This window comes from Moschus berezovskii, chromosome 1 (assembly GCF_049115385.1).
Source record: "Moschus berezovskii isolate FMDL1 chromosome 1, NW_MosBer_1.0, whole genome shotgun sequence".
NCBI lineage: Eukaryota > Metazoa > Chordata > Mammalia > Artiodactyla > Moschidae > Moschus > Moschus berezovskii.
Genome location: NC_142460.1, coordinates 100,509,512 through 100,532,214, shown reverse-complemented (window position 1 = coordinate 100,532,214; position 22,703 = coordinate 100,509,512). Strand labels below are relative to the sequence as shown.

At 38.3% G+C, this 22,703-nt stretch overlaps 1 protein-coding gene across 8 annotated transcripts in view; it reads left to right on the top strand.

The window, feature by feature from the left end:
- LPP (LIM domain containing preferred translocation partner in lipoma) overlaps positions 1–22,703 on the top strand; it is a 772,586-nt gene that overhangs the window by 619,554 nt on the left and 130,329 nt on the right. For all 8 annotated transcript variants that reach the window (XM_055408177.2, XM_055408186.2, XM_055408120.2 and 5 more), the window contains one exon: positions 9,499–9,668. In XM_055408177.2, the coding sequence (XP_055264152.2) occupies positions 9,499–9,668 (170 nt within the window). The remainder of the gene's footprint in view (positions 1–9,498; positions 9,669–22,703) is intronic.

Genomic DNA, 22,703 nt, shown 5'->3' with positions numbered 1-22,703 from the left:
TGTAAGGCTTATGCAAGCTTACATCTGCCAGGCCAGAATTTTCAAATTCTAAAGCCAAAAGCCAGGTTAAAGGAGGGGTTTAATGGGTTTTAAATCCAGACTGACTGGGTCCCAGTTCCAGATTCAGTAGTTAGCTCTGTGGCCTTGGACAAGTTGCCTTATCTCCCTAGGCAGCCATCTCTTATACTCTAATGAACATAATGGGAGGACCTATATCATGAGGGTGTTGGAAGGATTACTTGAGATAAAATATTTAAAGCCTTAAAACAGTGCTTGGCAAATAAGTGCTGAATAAATCTTGACAATTATCATCATTCTGCGGTCCACAAATTTTTTTCAACTTTGGGGTTGAATTTCTAGCACTAAATTATACTAGTACTGTATTGGTAAACATCTTTTAACTGCCTCACAGATGCAACTGCCTCTTACCTTCACATGGGCCACTGTCTTCAGAGGAGGATTCAGAGCATCCACCTCTGGTCCTCTTTGTTTTAAGTTGTTCTCTGCCTCCTGTAGTTGGAGGGAGAAAGAAGCAATGCCTGTACTCGGCACTTTGTAGCTGTTCCTGTCATTGAACTTGGTGACCAGATAGTCAAGGCAGTCATTGTCATGGCCTTTTAAAAAAATTGTTTAATTGAAGTATAGTTGATTTACAATGTTGTGTTAGTTTCTGTTGTAAAACAATGATTCAGTTATCTCTATATATACACACACATACACACAAACACACACACACATTTATAGTATATGTATGTATATATTACATTCTTCCCCATCATGGTTTATCACAGGATGCTGAGTACAGTTCTCTGTGCTATACAGTAGGACCTTTTTGTTTATCCATTTCTTTTTATAGAGGCTGAGTAAAGGTTACCACTGTCACGGGACTTAGAACACAATAGAAACTCAGTTAAGTGTATCTGTTGAGGGGCTGAAAGAATAACTGGATAGATGACACAACTACTTATTTTAAAAATAAGGGACTTCAGGCTCAGAGAATTTAGGAAACTTGTTTAGGCTCCCATAGCTAGTGAGTAACAAGGCAAGACTTGCAGTTCTGTCTGCTTGCCTTTATACCATGGAATACCTAATTTTGTTCCAAGGACACCATGTAGTGTATCCCAAATTGCAAAGCAGTGTTGTTTCTTGATTTGCTTTTGTTGTGTTGTCTGGTTTTCATTTATGTTTGTGCTGCTCCTTCTGAGACTGGAAGTTGTCAGAAAGTGATTGTCCTTACCACCGTGCCTGTGCATATTAGTTTAGTGAAGGTTAGAACCAGGGTGGCTGGTGGCCAACCACTCCCTCTGCAATTTCCTAGGATGTAGCTCCTGAGGGCCAGGACTTTGGTCCCAAACATCACCGCTTTCTAAGAATACTCTGGGTAAGCTCTGCTTTGTGGAACGCATGAACACGTGGTTTCCTTTAGGACAAAGGTCCCAAACCCCTCTGCACATTAGCATCATGATTTCAGTCCCCACTCCAGACCAAATGAATCAGAATGTGTCTAAGTGGAGTATGGCTCTCTGTATTATTTTTTAAATGTACCTGGTGAGAAGCCAGAGTTTGAGGTTCACCATTTCAGGCTCTTCTCTGAAGGATCCTTACCTGTACTGATTTCCGCATGTGTAGCCAATCCTGACGCTAACCTCTCCTGAGGCTTGAGGGATGGGAAAAGTGATGCTCTACTAGCTCTTTTCTCCCCGAGAGTGGGAATAGATCCTGCTCCTCAGCAATGCTGAAACCATTTGCTGATTTAAAAGATGGGCTTTAGAAGTCGGACCTGATTCCCATCCCAGTCTCACCTCATTTCTACCTTTGAGACCTTGACCAAGTGACCTAACCCTTGGTTTCTTATCTATAGAATAAGAATAAAGAAAGGTTGATGGCACTAAATGAGATAATGCATGTAGAATACTTAAGGCTGTGTCTGCTCCCGAGGACGAAATACGGTAATTTTCTTTTATGTCTTTGTTATGCTTATTGCAATGCAGTATATTTATTTTAGTGAAACATGCTTCCTTTTGCAGCCCTATGTGGGACTCCCCCTCCCAATTTGCCTCCTTTCCTGAAGGTCCAACCTAAGCAAATATGTGAAAGTGAAAGTTGCTCAGTAGTGTCTGACTTTAGCGACCACATGGACTATACAGTCCATGGAATTCTCCAGGCCAGAATACTGGAGTGGGTAGCCTTTCCCCTGTACAGGGGATCTTCTGAACCCGGGGATCGAACCCAGGTCTCCCACAGGCAGATTTTTTTACCAGCTGAGCTACCAGGGAAGCCCAGGAATACTGAAGTGGGTAGCCTATCCTTCTCCAGCAGATCTTCCCAATCCAGGAGTTGAACTTGGGTCTCCTGCATTGCACCTGGATTCTTTACCAGCTGAGCTACCAGGGAAACCCAAGCAAACAGGTATCTGTAAACAGATCACCTCATGGTTAGACTTTGTAATGACTTTTACCAGTAAGTCACCAGGTTCTCCTTCTCATCAGATTTGTTACCCAGGCCTTTGTTCACCCATTCCTGAACCATTCTTTCTGATGAATTTGGGGAACCTATTTTGTTTTCTTGTTCCTTAGCTTAATTTCTTATTTTGTACTAAAATGCTTTTTATTGTGTCTCCTTCCAAAAGCTTTATATATTTACCACTGGTTCTAGTGCTGTTATAGTCATCACTCCTTTTCCTGTTGCCTGTGCATGTGTGTATATGAGAGAGAGAGGACAGGAAAGAGAAAGGGAGAACAGCCATCAGTCCTCTGCTTCTCCTTGCGCGAGGACCATTTAAGCAATAGCAGTGAAGTAGTATAATATAATCATTTACACACAAGCAGTGACAAAGTTAGATGTGTCCTCAGTCCAGCTTTTAATACATGATAAGGATTTCAGGATTCACAGAGCTAAATAGCACTGACAATAGGAGACTGAATATTGGTACAATATTTAAAAGCAGAATCCAAAAAAGAGTAAATCTCAGTTTGATTTTATGATGTATGGAATGTGATATCACACCTTAAATGGCTATTGGTTGACATTCTTTGTGTGTTTTGTATTTTCTAAGGCCATATAGCAGTGCCATATGTTAAATTTATTTACAGCACAAAAGACGTCTGTTCTATAGGCGGGCTTGTATTTAGTATATGTAAACTGCTTTCTCTGGCTTAATGCTGGCAAATTATTTTATGGTAACTTAGCTGATTCTCTTTATGTATGTTATCAATGGATGGAAAGCCACTGAAAACTCTTCAGTCTAAGACATAAAGAGACAGCATCAGGGAAATTAATGTTGTTCATGAAAAGTAAGATATATTATGATGCCACAGAAATTTCTTTTATTTTTTCAGCCAACTCATGGTTAACAGTCTGTCCCCTAACTGTCTTGCATGCAGATGAAGTGTTTGGGCAATAGCTATCAGATGTTATCCTGACGAGCGATATAAAAACATACACCCCTTGGAACAGTAGCATGACTTGCCTTAACATTGTAATCACCTGGAGAGCTTTTAAAAAGTCCAATCCTAAGACATCCCAACACAGACCAAGGAAATCAGAACCTCTGGAACTGGGACCCAGAGATCAGTGTGTTTTTGTTTTTTAATTCTCCAGATTATTTCAACATTCTAGCAAGGTTGAGAATCACTGTCCTAGGACTTAAGCAGTTTACAAAAACAGGTTGTCTATTATTACATGCATTAATACTACATGGCTCCATAAAGTAAAAGCTGTGCTGAATAGAAAGTGCCATCATCCTAGAACCTTCAGTGAATGGCATATGGACCTGTCACATGAAGAGTACAAACTTGTTCTATGATCCTTTTGTACCTTCAGTGGAAGATAATTTCTGAATAGGTTTAGCAGAAGCTGTACTTCAGGAAGATAACTCCAGTGGGTGCACAGAGGGAAAAAGGGGGCAAGCTTTTTTCTAGGAATAACTTGCTATCATTTCACTACCCTGGTATAACCTTACTGATTCAACTTTTGGAACAGGACTTTGTTCAGAATATATTTTAGAAGGTACTTAGTAAGAAAGCCGATACATCACACAATTGGCATATAGAGTTTCATTATAATATTTAAAGGTAGAGTATTAATTTTGCTTATGCCTGAAATTTCTAAGTCAGTTAACAGGATGATATGAAGACAAATGTGACCTGGCTTTATGTCTGCATAAATATATGCTACATTACTTTTTTCTTTTTTAGTTTTTTATTTATTCTTTTTGTGAGTGCCACATGGCATGCAGTATCTTATTAATAGTTTCCAGGCCCGGGATCAAAACCTCACCCCGTGAAGTAGAAGTGGAGTCTTAACCAATGGGCCGCCAGGGAAGTCTCCGTATTAGTTTACTTTTGATGTTGATTAGGCTTCAGTTTGGGAGTATGTTAACTTCTTTTGCCATGGCACCAACTCTCAAAAGTACTGTGGATATTTTTGGTCTCACCTCGGAAACAAGGAGGGTTTGCAGAAGGTGGCCTATGATCTACTGTATTAATTCTGTACTTGTCACAAGGACATCATTTTTAAGTGAAATTGTATTTTCATATTGTGTAGGAAATAAATTCACATGTCAAGAAGAGAAAGCTGAAACCATTAAAAAGGTAAAGCCAGATCCCACTAGTTTACCTCCCTAGTTTAACTAGATTTGCCTGTAATGTCATTCTGTACCCATGCCATTCCTAAAGTGATTTTTTCAAAAACTAAACTTGTAGACTTGTCTCAAGTGGTTCAGTTCAGTTCAGTTGCTCAGTTGTATCCGACTCTGCGACCCCATGAACCACAGCACGCCAGGCCTCCCTGTCCATCACCAACTCCCAGAGTTTACCCATACTCATGTCCATTGAGTCAATGATGCCATCTAACCATCTCATCCTGTCATCCTCTTCTCTTCCTACCTTCAATCTTTCCCAACATCAGGGTCTTTTCAAATGAGCTCAAGTGGTAAGGCTACCATAACGCCTTTCCATGCATTGTTGTTGTTTAGTTGCTAAGTCATGTCTGACTCTTTAACAATCTCATGGGCTAGAGCCCACCAGGCTCCCCTATCCATGGGATTTCCCAGGCAAAAATACTGGAGTGTGTTGCCATTTCCTTCTTCAGGGGCTCTTCCTGGTCCAGGGATTGAACTTAGATTGGTAGGCAGATTCTTTGCTACTGAGCCACCAGTGAAGCCCTCTTTACATTTGTTAAGAGGGAGTAAATCAGAGAGAGCAGAACAATCAAGAATTCATTACAATGGGCCATGAAAGATAATAAGCCAAATGTGGTCAGCAGACATGTGAGGGAAAAGAAGCATTTCAGAGATTTTGGAGAGATTGTGATCATTGCTGGGATAAGGGAGGTGAAGGGGGAGTGGTGAGAAGAATCTCCGACTGGCTCAGTGGTCGATATAAAGCCATATGTACAACAAACAAAAATACAGGGACACGTTTTTATTAGTTCAGGCATCTTAATTCACTGACAAAATTCTCCCCAGGCTGTCTAACTCTCTGCCATTGGGTTATTATGCTGAGCTTTGCCAATAAGCTCCTCTCACCAGCCTTGGGTCTAATCTTGACCCTTAACTTCCCATTGGCCCCTAATCAATTATGTTTCCTTCATGCTCTGATGCCTCCAAGTCTGGTACCATTCCCCTGGTTTTTCTCCTTTAAAAGCACTGAGATACTTCTCTCTAAGATGGGCAGCAAGATCATGGGATGCTTTTAATGATGTGTAGCACCAGCCCCTCTAGCAGCAAGGATGAACTATGCTAGAGTGACTTTCTTTCCATTGTGAATGCCTCCGTAAAAGGCATAGTTTGTAAATTTTTGTTAATACAAAAAGGGAACATTCGGGCACCTTTTCTGTCCTGCTGATGTGTAGCGCTATTTTTAATTTTTATTCTTCGCTCTTTTTCTGTGCCTGTGATTTTAAAGGTGCCAGACTGACTGCCCTCAAGCCTAGTGTCCCCGATTTCTCCCAAGAATAGGAAAAGTACAGGAAGCAGCAGTGCTGGTCATGTCTGGGTCTAGCATATTAGCCTGACCCACTCTGGAAGAATATTCTCCAAAATATAAAGGAGAAGACTGTTCCTTGTGAACACAGTCCATCTGCTTTCATAGCTGAGAGGACAAAACCTTGTTGTCCTGCCAGGACAAAACCCTGTTGTCCTGCCACCCAGCCACTGCAGAGGTTTTGGATCCAGGAAGCCTAGCCACTCATCCCCTCTTATGGAAAAATTGGAATGTTTTTCTCTCTTCCATCCCTACCTGTCACAGTTCCATCCTTTAAGGTTGGACTTAAATGCCTCTTTCTCCACAAAACCTTTCCTGAGCCCTCTCAGGTGTAGTGTTCCTTCCACATCTCCAAAGCACTTTCTCAGATAACACCACATTTTGTCATGTGATTGTAGGATGTATATAGTCTCCCAGTTAATGTGAAAGGCAGTGACGTGGTCTAATTCCTTTCCAGGTGTCATACAGATTTTGTGCTGTGTGCTAAGTCACTTCAGTCGTGTCCAACTCTTTGTGACCCTGTGAACTGTAGCCTGCCAGGTTCTTCTATCCATGGGATTCTCCAGGCAAGAATACTGGAGTGGGTTGTCATTTCCTTCTACAACATAAAGGTTATAGAACTGGACAAAAAGTGAATAGCTAAGGAATGCCTATTCAATACAGTGAGAATTCCAAAGCTTATCTGACCTTCATCCTAACCTTCAGGGCTCTGCTCTGACCTTTCCTGTTAATCAGTGATTGAAATTTTCCCTAGATCCTCATGGGTAGCTCTCAAACTCTCCATAAACTATGTAAACTCAGGCCTTTGGATTCCAGATTTGACACTTTGGGCAACCATGCTCTGGAATCATAATTGCTACCTCTACCTGCCTCATCGACCACCATGACTAATAGTCAATAACATTTGGCCAGAACAAATTTTTTTCCAAAGTGTGGTCTACAGATCACCTGTAGTCCCTGATGTAGTCTCAAGAAGTCCAGTTTGGTGTCTACAAAAGGAAAGAGTAGTAAATAATTATTTTGTTGATTTGCATTTAATGAATGTAAGATGTAAAATTATAATATTCACAGGAATCCAGTATGCTTTTAATGAATCATCACATTCTTAATAATTGCATATGTACCACGAAACCTGTGTGGATTGGTGGTGTTTAACTGATGTTCAGTAACAGTGCCATTCAGCTCACAGTATTTTCCTATTATTAGTATTTTTTTCTGCTACTGCTAAACCTACATTTTAAAAGGATTATTATTATTTCATTACACTATTTTTTCACTTTTCCAGACTAGATCAGTGATTTGAATGATTCTTTTAAAGTGGAAAAAATAGTCATAAAGATAATACCATAAAATCAGTTCAGCTAAATATTAAAAATGTGCTAGTGAACAGGATGCCAATATAAATAATGGAAATGAATCTATATACACTGGAGTAAATGTGATTACTTTGCACAAGCAGTTGAGGAAAAATTTTTTGAAAGCTGTGATTATGATGTAATTTTTAAAATTATATTTTATGGATTGGTGATCCATTCACCTGCAATTTCCAGTATGTTCTTTGTAATGAAATATTATCAGATAGTGGCATAAAGTCTCAAGACTTTTAGCATCCTTTTCAAACATAGTATACTGAACTTTCTAGTAAACCAGTTGAGTTTGTTTTTTTTTTCTTTTTTTCTGTATAATTGCAACAGTGGTGCCATATGGTAGTCCTAGGTTTATTACTGAAGGGAATGACAGTCTAAAATTTAAAGTACTTTTCTAAGGTTTATACATCTTATAATAAAAAACAGATACAAGTTCACTCTTCAGTATAAATTTGTAAATCAAGCCACACAGTTTATTAAAGTTTATCAAATGTCAAGAATATGATATCAAGACTTCAAAAAAATATCAAGTGCTGAAGAGTTTGACATTTTTTTTTTTTCAGCATTTAATATTTCTTATTCTTTAGGAGGAAAATGTTCTATAGTTAGGTCTATTCTTTAGGGGGAAAATGTTCTATAGTTTGGGCTATACTTTAAAGAGGCATTCAAATTCTGCAACAAAATATATTAAGAAATATTTCCCAGGACCAATGCAACCAGAGGGAATTAGAAACACCTTTGTCTCTTTCCTCCTGAGTTGAAATATTTAACCCCCATCCCTTTTAGGTATTAAATGGTAGTCAATCCAATGTGATGGAGCACTAAAAGCAGTCTTCAGTAAGAGATTTATCCATAGTGTCAGCTCTGTGTGCAATCCTGATGCACAGAACTAAGCAGAGGCAAGACAGCAGAGTGCTTAGGATCATCTGCTTGGGTTAGAAGGTAGTTAACCACTTTTGTAACCCAGTTTCCTTATCTGTAAGATAAGAATAGCAATAGTACTTCCCATATAAGTTGTTGTGAATTTGAAATGAGTTAATATATATAAAGCACCGAGAAAAGCACTAGGTTCACTAAAGCTTGTTTGTAAAAAGTCTGTTGATTCTTGCTGACATTTCCAATGAACTTATAATAACCTGTTAAGACTTTTTGCCTTCACAGAAATAAAGAATAAGAAGGGGAAAATGAATGTGACTGTGGCCTCTGGCTTAAGATTCCCAAAATGAAGTCAGTTATGGATACAGACTGTATCAGCACAATGCCTTTCAATGACATAATTTTTTTTTGAAATTACATTTTAATGTTCTCATTAAAAACTTAATGCAGTCTTTTTCAAGCTAAGCACAATGTCCATATGTGGTCAGGAGCCCCAGGAATCAACGTAATAATGCTGAAAATTTACAGAACACTGGGCTGGACAATGACAATCAAAACCATGAGGGACTCAGAACCCTACAGTCTATGGAACTGTTGCATGATTAAGGGATATTCAAACTGTAAACAGATTTAGAGGCAATGCTGAGCTGTAATATCTTAAAGGGTGTCAAGTGTAAGAAATGGGATGTATTTCTTGAGGCCTTAAAAGACAGAACTGGGACTATTGGGTAACAATGAGGAAGCATTCCAGCTCAATATGAGAAAAAACAATCAGTGCCGTCTGGAAATAAAAGAGACCATTTTTTTTTTTAATCTGCCTGTCACTAAGGACTGGATGCAGAGGATTTGCAACCCAGGCTTTTATAGAAGGAGCTGAAGTTTAAGTTTGGACCCAGTTTCCTCACAGTCTAACTGGTAACTCTAAGGAGAAAATTCTATGCTTTCCACTCCCACCATCCTTAGTCAAGTTCCTCTTAATGTTTCTGTGTGAGATCAGAGGCAGAGCACTGGCCTCCACAACAGAAGACCTGAGTTCTACTTGGTCACCTCCCATGGGACCTTGTCTGTGAGAGTGAGCTCCTCAGCTGATTTGAAAATCCCAACGGTGCTGGCCTCATGGTGGCTGCCATGGGCACTGTGATCTTGATGATGATGGCAGTGGTGGTGACCCTGTTGCTGCTGTTGACTTGACAAATGTACTGTGTCACCCATGCTGTCCTGTTTAGAAGAACTGAAGATGTTCTTTACAGTCAATCCCTTTTTTCTTTCAGGCCGCTGTGCTCGCTGTGGGGAAAACGTAGTTGGGGAAGGGACAGGATGCACTGCCATGGATCAGGTCTTCCACGTGGATTGTTTTACCTGCATCATCTGTAACAACAAGCTCCGAGGGCAGCCCTTCTACGCGGTGGAGAAGAAAGCCTACTGCGAGCCCTGCTACATCGTAAGTTCAGATTCGGTCCTCTGGTAATTTACTAGAATGACTTCTATGGCAAAATATTGATCACTCCAGATCAAATGTAGTCCTCGGGTCTTTGCTTCTGATTAGATTTCAAACTGTGCTAGTGTATAGGTTGGCATATCTTAAATTTTTAACCCTATGTCCCTTGTTCATTTGAGGTCAAAATGTGCATTGGCTGGGGCTACCATTCAGTTAGTGGTCTGCCAGGAAGATCAGCACCCTGGGACTTACAAGCATGTATGTACAAGCTAACATGTTCCCCCTTGAAGCATCAGGTTTCCCAAGTAGCAGAGTCACACCTCTGATTATTAAGCCTCACTCTATATTTGATGTCATATTTGTAGAGAAACATGTTGCAGGGCCTTGGGAATTGTAAGTACTCTTTCAAACTCCTGGGTTGATTGAATCACCTTCTTTCTACCCAGAATTTCTCTTACCTGTCATTGTTATTTAGTTGCTAAGTTATATCCAACTCTTTTGGGACCCCATGGACTGAAGCCCCACCAGGCTCCTCTGTCCGTGGGTTTTCCCAGGCATGAACACTAGAGTGGGTTGCCATTTCCTCATTTCCTTCTCCAAGGGATCTTCCCCACCCAGGAATCAAACCCATGTCTCCTGCATTAGCAGGTGGATTCTTTACCACTGAGCTACTAGGGAAGCCCTTAACCTGTCATAGCCAGCAAATTTTCAATGATGAAATTAAATAAACTATTGATATTTTAGAGTACCTTAAAGGAAAATGGTTGTGCTGTTTCCTTTTCTTAAATTCACAATTATATTTTAATAACATAGTTGAGTGTCTATAAAATAGTTGTTGTCCCATTATCTTAGCTGTTTGCCAGGCTACTTAAATCTACACATTAAGCTGTTTTCTGATAGAGCAGTTTGGTAAATGAACATAAACTTTTTAAATTTAAAGTAAATTTCCTTGCGATCCTTCTACATGATTTTATCTCTCTGTTGAAAGCTTATCAGTGGAAAAAGTAGTGCCTTTTTGCTAACCCACACAGGAGGCATGATTTGGCCCTCAGCCCCCACAGCATTTCAACATAAGAGAAACCTCGGGTGCAAGGTATTGGAAGCTACACAGCTTGGCGGAGCCCCGAGGTTCAAGTTTATTGCAGAAGTTTCTGGCCTCATTGGGATTTTCCCATAATTCATTGCAGCCCTGGAATCTGTAGCACAGATCTGAAATCTCTTTGAGGTTAAGATCTTGCAAGATGAAATATTGTTTTGCACCTCTCCAGTTCAGTTTTATATCATTTTCCTTCCTAAAGGCAACTTAGTCCCATATAACATCATTATAGTGCCACACAATGTTGGAGCTGGAGAAAAAACAAGATCATTTGTCTAACTCCTCTCTTTGGAAGTGAGAATACAGAGAGGAAGAAGATGACTTTTGTCATTTTATTAGCGTCAGAGCCGAGATTAACTTCAGTGGTTCACACTAGTCTCATATTCAGTGCAGACACAATAAGGCTTTAGTTTATCCAGAATATAAATACAAACACAGTGATGTCCCATTGATTTGGAGGGAACAATTACATATCAGGAAAAGTCTAATGAACAAAAATCTATGTCTTTAAAAAATGTTTAAAATATCACTCTTAAAAATCTCTGTTGAAAGAGAAAATTGCAAAATCCCTGTAAATAAGTAGTGTGGGTTGCCATTCACAATGATCTAGGGTCACAGTAAAATTATTTATTGCAGCAGGCTCTGTGGCAATGTCATCAGAGCTTCCAGAAGCACCTATGGCTGTTTGTCCGTACACTAAGTGACCAAAGAATACTGTTTTTTTGTAGTTTTGGTGTCTATTTTTCACCCTTTTTTTGGAGTGCACTGTTGATTCTCACTACTTGGCTGATGCTCCAGTGGCTGCCTCCTTCAGTGTTCATCCCTTCCTAGTTAGGAATCACATGGACAATATTGGGAAACAATATACCACAATATGAAGAACATGGGTCTGAATTTGGTTGCATCACTTAAAACTTTGTCTCCTCGGGAAAGTTAGTTGATATTTCTAAGCCTGGTTTCTCATATATAATGGTGATGATTGCAGGATTTTCCCCAAGACTTACAAATGTGAAATGTGGCAATTCTTGTAAAGCACACTTGGCTGGCTCAGGGAACAGTAGTGGGATGAATATTGCTCTGAAATTAATTTTGATAAAATTTCTGGCCTATTTAGCACTTTTGAAAAGGAAGCACCTAACATGTGCAGTGAGATGCATCACCCTTGGGAAGTCTCAGACACACCCCTCTCCCATTTTTAAATGCTTTCCTGACTCTCCTGAGTGTGTGGTAAAACTGAAGAAAGTCTAAGCTGGCTAATGTGGGCTTTTACTCTGGTAGACTAAGGTTTCTGCCTCCATTTCAGGCAGAGCAGCTCAGTGATCCTTGAGGATGTCTTTCCTTCGGTCTTGGCTGCCTGTTACTATAGTATGCTCATGACAGTGAGCACTGGGTGATATTTAATCACATCCTTGGAAAAAGTGAATGAATTCCAATAATGGAAATTCTTGCCATCCTTTTTGACTTCATTCCCTCTGAAGAAACTTTAATCAGGATTTTTCTTTAATGAGATCTATCCGTGGTGACTCTAGATGTAATTTAATTTTTATCAGAATTCAGTTAAGCTTTACTCAAAGACCCTTGTTCGATATCGATTGCAGAGTTCAGCACAGCACTCAAGCCCTCAGATGGATGTTTTAGCATTTTAATTTCTTCTGAACTTTCATAAGACCAGTAAGAGGCAAACAAAAAATGTAAAGTGTTCTCTTCAGCGGGATGGTGGGGGAGCTGGGAGGATAAAATGAAATGTTTGTTTTGAATGGAGTTTGTGTGAAGGAGGACCGTAGGGCTGTGTGTGTCTCTCCTGGAGCCAAAGCCTTTAGAACAGGAAGCACCAGCAATGCCATTCATTCAGTTGCCTCTTGCTCCACTAGTGGAAAGGAGATGTCTGAAAAATGTCCTGTTCAGAATGGAGAAGGCCTCTCACTGGGCCTCGGTCTCTGCCTTTCGTTGTTGTGATGGATGGAGTCAGAATAGCGAAGAGAGTGGTTTAGTTAGACAATTATTCCCGTGTAAGGACCACCCTGTTTTATGTTCTGAGTTCAGGAAGGAGACCAGTCTAAACTAACTTAATTTATTCTTGCCTAAATTAGTTATCAATTATTTACATAATTTAGGTGAAAATACACCAGTTATGGCTTTATGTTTGATTCAATGGTTATTTATATTTTCCAATGATTTCTTAAATCCTTAATTCTTGCATGTATATAGCTGTTATTAAACAAATTTGATTCATTACTAATTTTATACATGCTTTCTTTTGTATTTTCTATTGATTAATTTAATATATGTATATAGCTTTCCATTGTTAATAATTTCCATTTTTAACTTTTTATTTGTTTAGTTTTAAATTATGTTTACATACTACATTTTAAAAACATTTGCCACTAGAAAGATATTGGGTATTTTCCAATCTTTTAGTATTGTATATAACATGCCTGTAAATAACTGAGTAAAATGTTTTATGTTATTTTGAATTACTTTCTAAACATAAATCCTTTGATTTATGGTACCAAGTTTACAGCAATTTGGAGAACTTTTACTAGATTTCTTTAAGAAGTTTCAGAACCAAACCAGGAGCAATGAGACCAAATGTTAAACTATAACCTCTATCTGCTATTGAAGAGGTTTATTTACATTTGTTTTGAACCAATTTAATAGGCACATTATGTAATGGTTTTTAATTTGAGTTTTTATAATTAGCAAAATCAATGAGATTCTTTTCTACTTTGATACTAGATCTCTTACAAGCTTAGTTTTGGTTATTCTAGTGGATTTATATAAATGAACAGATTAAAATTAAGAGCACTAAGCTTCCTAGGGAAGAAAAGTAGTATAAATACGGATACATGGTTCTAGTCCTTGCTCTCCTGGTGTGATGTTAGCGAGGTAATTTAATTTCTGAGTACCAGTATCCTCATTTATTAAAGGGAGGTAATCACGCCTTCCCTGTCTTAAAAGGAAAGGAGTGAATAAGTGTAATATTTTGTACATCATGAAGAAGTGGTTTACTAATATAAGGGCTTGATCTGATTAATAATATTATTATTGTTGCTTTTTCCCTTAGCTTAATTTGATAGAATTTAGAAATCCTCTAAGTTTGGGATAATTTCATAGCTGCAGTTGCTATGGAAATACTGAAATAAATAGATGTCATAGAAAGAGCGTGGGGACAGATATGAGAAGTTCATGTTTTGCTTAAGAAGATTTTTGTGTTGGCATAGGTAGCAACTATGCCTCCCACTTATGTGGCCTTCTGCCCTTAATGAGGCAGGTTTACTCCTAAGCACAGATTTATAAAAGAGTTGCTGTGTTCTTAGCATTGCCAAAGAGTCTGGACCTAGAGACCTAGTGCATCAGAGATTCTCAGCAAGTCTGTTTATGAAATGGCAGCCAAGGATCTTTCCCTAAACCAGGGCTCTTACTCAGAGTGGATGGAATCCAACCCTTAACTCTCCAGCAGTGGAAGTTAGTACAGACATTTTTATTACAGTTACAATCTAAGTGATTAAAAGACCTCAGGAAATCGGAGGCCAACTCCACAGGAGACTAAACACTTGAAGGTTCCTGAATTTGACGCATTAGTGGCCAACACACTTATAGCCTTTTGCTCTCTCTGTCACTAAATGGCTATGGTCAAACCATTCTAACTTTTTAAGCTACATTAACAGGCAGGTTTTGTACCTCCACAGGGAACTTGTCCTTTTGTATGCTCAACTCCTAATAAAATGTTTTAAAAGCAGTTATGGCCTGTGCTTTATGTGGGTATTAGGAAAGGACCTGAGAGTTTAGACTAAACTTGAAAAATTCACATGAACTTCCCTTCTTTTTTCTTAATTACCCATCTCTGCTCTCTCATCTTCCTCTCCCTCTCTCTCTCACACACACACAAATGCACACATGTGTACACACACATACACACACTTTCTTCTTAATGTTACATCATCCCACAGGCACTGTTCCAGGAAGGAGAAAAATGGTTCAAGCAAGAGAAGAATTTGTCAAGTATACTCTTGAGAGATTTAACCATGTTAACTACTATGAATAGTTATCTCCTCCATTTGCACAGGCCCTTGCATTTTATAATGCTCCTGGGCCTCTTTAACTGTACCTTACCATACCTATTAGAACCTTGTGAAACAGACAAGGGGGAGAGCCTTTGTCCTGTTTACAGTGGTTTCAGTGTTTTCAAAGTAATAGACAAAATGAAGACTAGGGAACAGATCTAACTTGCATTTTATTGCTGGTTCCATACTGCCGCCCTGAAACGAGTCTTCAGCTTTCTAAAAATGTATAGATACTGACAGCCCTCTGGGATTATAGACTTAAAATCTCCACGATTTTTATTGATGACCACATGAATCATATCTTCCAGTACTACAGAACCTGAAAGTCTAAACTTCTACCTATGTAAAACTGGCTGCCCTCACTTTTCTTGAGCATTTACTTTTTGCTGTCTTTGAAATGCCTCGAGTCTTAAGGCAAAAGCCTCTTCTTATGGTTAAAAATAATATACAAAGAACTGATGTTTGTGCTTTAACTTTTTCAAGCACTTTTACTTCGTGTCATTCTCTCATGATCTTAGAAAGTAGATACAATTATTATTGTATTCATTCCCAGTAGTAATAAATTGAGTTTTAGAAAACCTTAGTTTGTTCAGTTTCATAGAGCAAGAGTGTCAAGGCCAGGACTTGACTCTGGCTTTTGATTCTCAAATCCAGTTCTTTCCACATATCCAACAAATAATTGTAAATCTTACTTATTATTACTATATTTCCTTTTTCATTATTAATTTTTCTCTATTACCATATTGAGCTCAGACTATTTTTTCTTATGGGAGTAATTCTTTAAAAAAAAAAAAACCAGTGAAACCTCAGTTTTTAAGTATTGTTTGCTTATTAGAGAAAAACTGGAAAATATGTTAAAAGGTATATAGTTCTCCTGTCTAAATGTTTTAACAGTTTACATTTTACCACATATTTCTTTTCCATTTCAGTGTTATCTGAGTATGGACATATGTTTGTAAATGTAACCACACAGCTATTGGGTTGGTCAAAAAGCTTATTTGGGGTTTTCTGTAACAACTTACAGAAAAATTCTGTATGAAACTTTAGGCCAACCCAATATATAAATATTTACACATACATACAAACACAATGAGGTCATACTAATTCATAACTTGCTTTTATTACTTAATAGTATATCAGACCTTGTCTTCCTTAGAAATAGCTTTTAAATATTTCATGGACACTCAAAAAGGGTATTTATGTATCTGCCCTTTGCTGAAAAAGTGACTCAAAGAAATATTCCAGCAGACAAATTAATCAAAACATGTGTGGGAAATCCACAGCAAATAAACTGGTGATAATGAACCAATAAAACTGGTGATAGTTAAAAATAAAGAGATTGGAAAAGACGTAATGGCAAATTCAGACCAAAGGAAAATAACATTAATTACCTACTAACTATGATAGTAATAGCAAAGTACAGTTTTAGGAGAAAGCCATCAAACAAGCCAAAAAACATTATGTTAAGTCGGAGTTCCCAAAGAACAACTCTGAGCCTTTATTCAGTAAATAGCATTACATTGAAATATATGATATAAAAACATTGATGAAATATGGCCTGAAAATGGTAAAAGCATAGTCTTTATAAAACTTTAGCACATTTCTTGTAGTCTCTGACAAACCAATTATAGAAGTTGAATAATATGATTGAGCAAATCCATACAACCAAAGAGGTTATATCTTCTTTCCAAATCTTCATGGAAGACTTAGAAAAGCGTCATAGTTGAAAATGGAAATAGTTCATATTTTGGTTGGCAGAGTTGTACACAGTAGTATAATAAGATAAGAAATCTATAAAAGGATAAACAAACACACTCTTGGATTAAAAAATTCTTAGAAAGTAGTGATAGTGATAACCCTGAATGATAAAGGAGAATGCAAGGCAGCCAAAGTTGAATTCCACGTAAAGTTAGAATCTTTCATTGCAACCAGAAAAAGTTAGAATCTTTCATTGCAACCAGAAAGAGTGCAAATATATGAACCTAAAAAGCTAGAAATGAACAACAAAATCAATCCAAAAGGAGAAAGGATTACTTAAAATAAAGGCAGTTATCAATACACTGAAAAATATTAGAATGTTTAGGTCCAGGAGATGATTCTTTGAAAAACACAACAAAGGAAACATCCAGTGAAGATATCAAGAAAAAAGGGAAGAATAAAAATTAAAGAAAATTAGGAATGAAAAAGAAGCTTTCAGGATAGGTCTAGAGACATTCAATATTATTGCTATTAAAATTTTATATAAAAGAGGCTATTTTCTGTACAAAACTAAATACCGGAGAAGGAAACTTAACCTCATAAGCATGGATGAAATGCATAGCATTTACCACCTGAGAAAGAACCAAGAAATTTCACTAACATAATTTTTCAGATCTTTGAAGAACTGATTCCTCTGCTATGTCAACTTTCAGAGCTCAGCAAGAGAAGATAAGCTTCCCATATGATCTTGAAGAGCCAGCCTGAGTCTGATTAATAATGCTTAACCTAGGTTCTCCCAAAAGAGCACTCTATGCTGATCAAACTTTCATAAATACATAAATTCTAAATGAAATGTTAGCAGATTGAATGCCACATAATGAAACAACTCAGGTTACTCCATGATTCCAATGGTAGAACAGTGTTGGGAATCTTTTAACATGTCAATGTATTGATATATCACATTTTTTTAAAAGCTAGATAATCATCTTCATAGATGTCAAAAGGGCACTTAATGAAATTTATCACACATTCTTGTATAAAAATAAAAACAATTGCAATAACTCAAAAAAATAAAAATAAAAAATAACTGAAATAAAATAGAAAAAAAAAAGAAGGTGTACAAGTTTGATAAACTAATGGTGAGCCTTCTTCCTAGATTTTCCTAGATCATAGGATTCCTGCTATTATATTAATATTATTCTTAACATTCTAGTCTTTGTAATGGAAATTTAGAAACAAAGTGTATATATATATATTTACTGTATGTATGACCTTGTCTGTATATATATATGACAATTGCATAATATTTCCATCACAAAAATAAAAAAAAAATTAAATAAGATGAAATTCCATGTATACATTATCCAGTTTAAGAAATAAAACACTAGAAATTCAGTTGAAATCTCTTAGGTTCCTGTCCCTATTCACATTCTCAAGACTCCTGTATAGAGGTAGCTACTATATTATTTGTTTTTTATTATAGCCATGCATTAATTCGTAGTTTTACTACGTATCTCTAATATATATGTATTGTTGTTGTTATTTAGTTACTAAGTCATGTCTGACTCTTGGCACCCCCATGGACCCCTCTGTACATGCTATTTCCCAAGCAAGAATACTGGACTGGGTTGTCATTTCCTTCTCCAGAGGATCTTCCTGATCCCGGGATCGAGCCCATGTCTCCTGTCTCTCCTACACTGCAGGCAGATTCTTTACCACTGAGCCACCAGCGAAGACTGCATGTATATATAATTGTGTTGTTTGCATATATTGTTTCTTAATTTTAAATGAATGCCATTGTATCATGCCTATATTTCTGAGACTTCTTTACTCAAAGTTATAAGACTAGGATGTATAAACGTTTACAGATGATATGATAATTGTTGCAGAAAATCTGAGGAAACCTGGAGTATTAGAATAACAAAAGTTTAGTCACCTATCAACATTAACATTAAGAATTTATGTTTACAAAATATAACAGGAAAAAAATCCTTATACAGAAATAACAAAAATATAAAGCACCTAGACAAACATTTAAAGGCATACATGATCTAAATGAAGAATGCTATAAAATTTTACAGGAGTAATTAACTCATGAGTGAAATGATTCTGGGGTTGAATATGCTTTGGAAAGCACCTCTCACTTTAACAGGCATTTATATCAGCACCCTGTAATTATACAACAGCACAGCTTTTAGTGGAAGAGGAATAGTTACTGCAATGTTCTTTGCTCATGGTTTTTATTTAGCCTTTTTCCCCAGATAGACCCCAACCCTTTGCTGATTTTGATTCCTGCCCACCACGGACATCCCTGAAGGCTCTAAGGCAGTCCTAACCTGGTAAGGGTAGAAAAGCTCATACATGTAAGTAGACTGCCTGGAACAACAGAGACCTAACTGAACAGATCCTCTCCTCCAGTCCCCATCCTGATCTGTTGCATAGACTTGAACTCTGTTTAAGGGCCAGGAGGAGCCTCAGAAATTCAATAAAGTCATTTTTATAGTGGAGAAAACCTAAAGCCCAAGAAAGCTGACTGATTTGCCTGAGGTTATATGGTTTATTAATGTCAGAGGCAGGAATAGAAACCATGAGCCTTGCTGATACCTTCAAAGAACTACCTGCTTTCTTTGGGACTGACATGAAGAGGTTTAACCATATGCGGCTACAGGCCCCAGAGAAACATCCCTAGAAAATGTTGGGTTGCATAAATTCTGGTTGGAGAGGTTAGAAATAGGACATTATTTGCTTCAGCCCCAACCAAGGTGGAGAGTTTCAGATTTCCAGGTTAAATGCCTCTGAAACTTTATGCTAGAACCTTCCCACTGCCCTAGTTTGTTTATTTTTAAATCAAGCATGAACTCACCACTCGGTGTTTGCCAGAGTTTGGATGAATGTCAGCATCAGGCCACTGTAATAATGGCTTAAGATTATTTAATCCTATTACTTATACACTTCATTAGGCTGAGTGAATTGTTGGCAGTGGTTCAGTAAACTTCCTACTTTAGAGATAAAAGGGTGGAAAGAAAATAGGGAAGGCGTCTGTTCCTCATTTTCTTTCATATTTATCTTGTATCTCTTAAAGGATAAAGGAATGGTAATTACCCATCTACAGCATGGAGTCTGCATTAGTAGGGTCTTCTGAACTGCTCTGTACCCTCAGAAGAGAAAAAATGAAATACATTTTCAATTAAAAGAAAAAGTGTTTGGAAAAAGGAGAGAAAGAGTGAGTGTGTATGTGTGAGTGTGTGTTTATGCTTTCAAATTGGTCTTAAAAATAAGCCTGAAAATAAGTTCAAGAGCCCTAAATAAGATATCTAGTCTTTCATTTAAGGGACCTGATATGTGGCAGCAAATAATGTTAGAGAAAGAATATGGAATTTAAAGTCGGACCTCATTCACACCCAGCTTGACCAGCTACCATGCTGTATCCACCTCATTTCTTTTGCCTTAGATTTCATCACAAGTAGAATGAAAGTGGTATTTCTTACCTCTAAACACCTAGGTGAGAGTTCAAAGAAGTTGACAGGGCTTAGTAGAAATGTATGTGGGCTTTGAGCGGTAAAGAACTGCACAGACCAAGCTTCAGGGACATACCTACCAAACCTGCAAAGGAGAAGTTTGCCTTACTTGAATCACTAAAGGTCAGTTATTCACCAGCATTTCCGTTTCTGGAATGTTACCTGCAGATTGTTGGTTTGAGAATTCTGAGTCTGAGGGTCTGTGACCAGCCATGAAACTCTGGAAACTTGGTTTCCCCAAAAGGTGTCAGAGATCACCTGCTTTGATATCACCATGTTGTTGTTTAGTGGCACAGTCATGTCCAGCTCTTTTGCAACCCCATCGTTTGTAGCCTACCCGGCTCTTCTGTCCATAGGATTCTCCAGGGAAGAATACTATAGTGGGTTGCCATTTCCTCCTCTGGGGGATCGCCCTGAAGTCCTCATTAAAAGTAGAATTCTGGACCACTCCCCAGAATTCCTGCACAAACAGCCAGGAAATTAGCATATTTTACAAGGTTCTTGGGGCAGATTCTTAGGTATGCTCAGGTTTGAGATCCATGTGCCTATACCACCAGCCCCTTCTCTGTAAGAAGTAGTCCCCAAATACTTCACTTTTACCCCCATCTCTCTCCTACACGTTCCCTTACAACACATGACCAAACTGGACACTTCCCCTAGCCGTTGCTATCTTAGCCTTCTCTCTCTGTGCCCAGACTGGATTGCTGTCTTGTACCTTTCCCCATCTCCATCACTTGAAAATCTGTGTCATCCAACCTTAAAAAGCTTTTTTGGAACTTCCCCAAATTGACGTGGCCTTTCCTGAATATGCATGTCTTTTATTTCTCCTTCTCTTATAGGATTTGGTGATTTAGTTGCTCAGTCGTGTCTGACTGTTTGCGACCCCATGGACTGTAGCCCACCAGGCTCCTCTGTCCGTGGAATTCTGCAGGCAAGAATACGGAGTGGATAGCCATTGCCTTCTCCAGGGTATCTTCCCGACCCAGGGATCGAACCCAGGTCTCCCACACTGCCGGCACGTTCTTAACCATCTGAGCCACCAGGCAGCCCCTTAGAGGATTTAACCCTCTCTATAGTCATTTGAGACTCAGGCACATTTCCTTACTGATTTGAAACCCTTAGAGAGTGTATGTGTGCTGAGGTTGGGGATTATCACATTTTATTCATTTTTTTTTTCTTTTTCTTAATTCTTATCCCAACATGTGAGTCTATGGCTGCTTTGATATTTATTTGGAGCTAGGGGGTGGAAAGGGACTGGGTTACCCCTCTAGATCCCAGTGTCTCCTAAGAATCTGACTCCTTGCTCTTTGCTATGCCTTGGAATAGGGAGTCTGGGTATAAGAAGCAAAGAAGAGAACTTGGCTCATGAAGCCTGTGAGCAGTCATTGCTGAAATGTAAATGTAAAAGATTGAAAGGATGGATGTGAGAGTGAAGCCAGCTGTCTCGCTTCCAGCTGTAGAATCATCAGAAGAGCTGCCGCGCTCAAGGTCAAATACACGAGCCCGACTTGCGGATGAAAATTGCCAGGGAGTTAGAGTGGACGTTCTCTGATGTTCTGATGACTTTGAATGGGGCACTGTAATTCCCTCCCACAGCCAGGCTTACTTTAAAGAAAAACCCTGCTTTTGGGATCTCCCTTTTTGCTCACCTCCCTGCAGCATCAGGGGATGCCAGGCGAGATTGGCGTCACTCCTTATAGCAAGGCAAGTACTCTTTCTGAGGGCTTCATAGTGACAAGGGCCTGGCACACCTGCTAGGTCTTCAAAAGTATTTTTTTAACTTGAAGAATATTTAACAATTCAGTCTCCTACACTTTATAATATGGTAAAATCAGATGCCAGGAGATGGGGAAAGAGTTGCTCAGGATGTCAGGAATGCATAGATGCACTGAGAACACTAAAAAATCTGAAAATCGCAAACAAACATAAGTGATGAGTTTTTAAACTACAAAAATTATTTTGGATGATATACATGTTCCACAAAAGTTATTTTTACTTTATGGGCTCTTTAATAATGCTAAAAGATATTTGAAGCAATTAACATCAATAAAGGGCTTCCATGGTGGCTCAGTGGTAAAGAATCTGCCTGCCAGTGCAGGAGACACAGGAGATGTAAGTTCAATCCTTGAATCAAGAAGATGCCCTAGAGGAGGAAATGGCAACCCACTCCAGTATTTCCCACTCCTGGGAAATCTTGTGGACAGAGGAGCCTGGTGGACTACAGTCCAGGAGGTTGCTAAAGAGTTGGACAGGACTTAGCAACTAAACAACAACAGCAACAAAAGTGAACGTTTATATTTTCACTCTAGTTTAGGAAAAACTCTTAAGTAAATTCTATTATAAAAGCATAACAAGTAGACAAATAGTTTCTCCACACAGTGGATCTCACTGAATGTGCTGGGGTGTCAGAGGAAAAAACTCAGGAAAGAAAATAGAGACATTTGGAGGAAAAGGAGGAATTAAAAACATCTTCATGGAGGAAAAGGCCAGTACACATGAGTCATATTGTACATTTTAGTTTCACCTAATATCATATAGTCATTCTTTTTCTACTCTGACAGGTGAGTGAGAAGTGTTGCTATTCCTTTCTACAAATTAACAAAATCAAGGTTTAAAAATCCAGGGCTTTGAATAAGACGGAATTATCATAGGATTAGAAGAG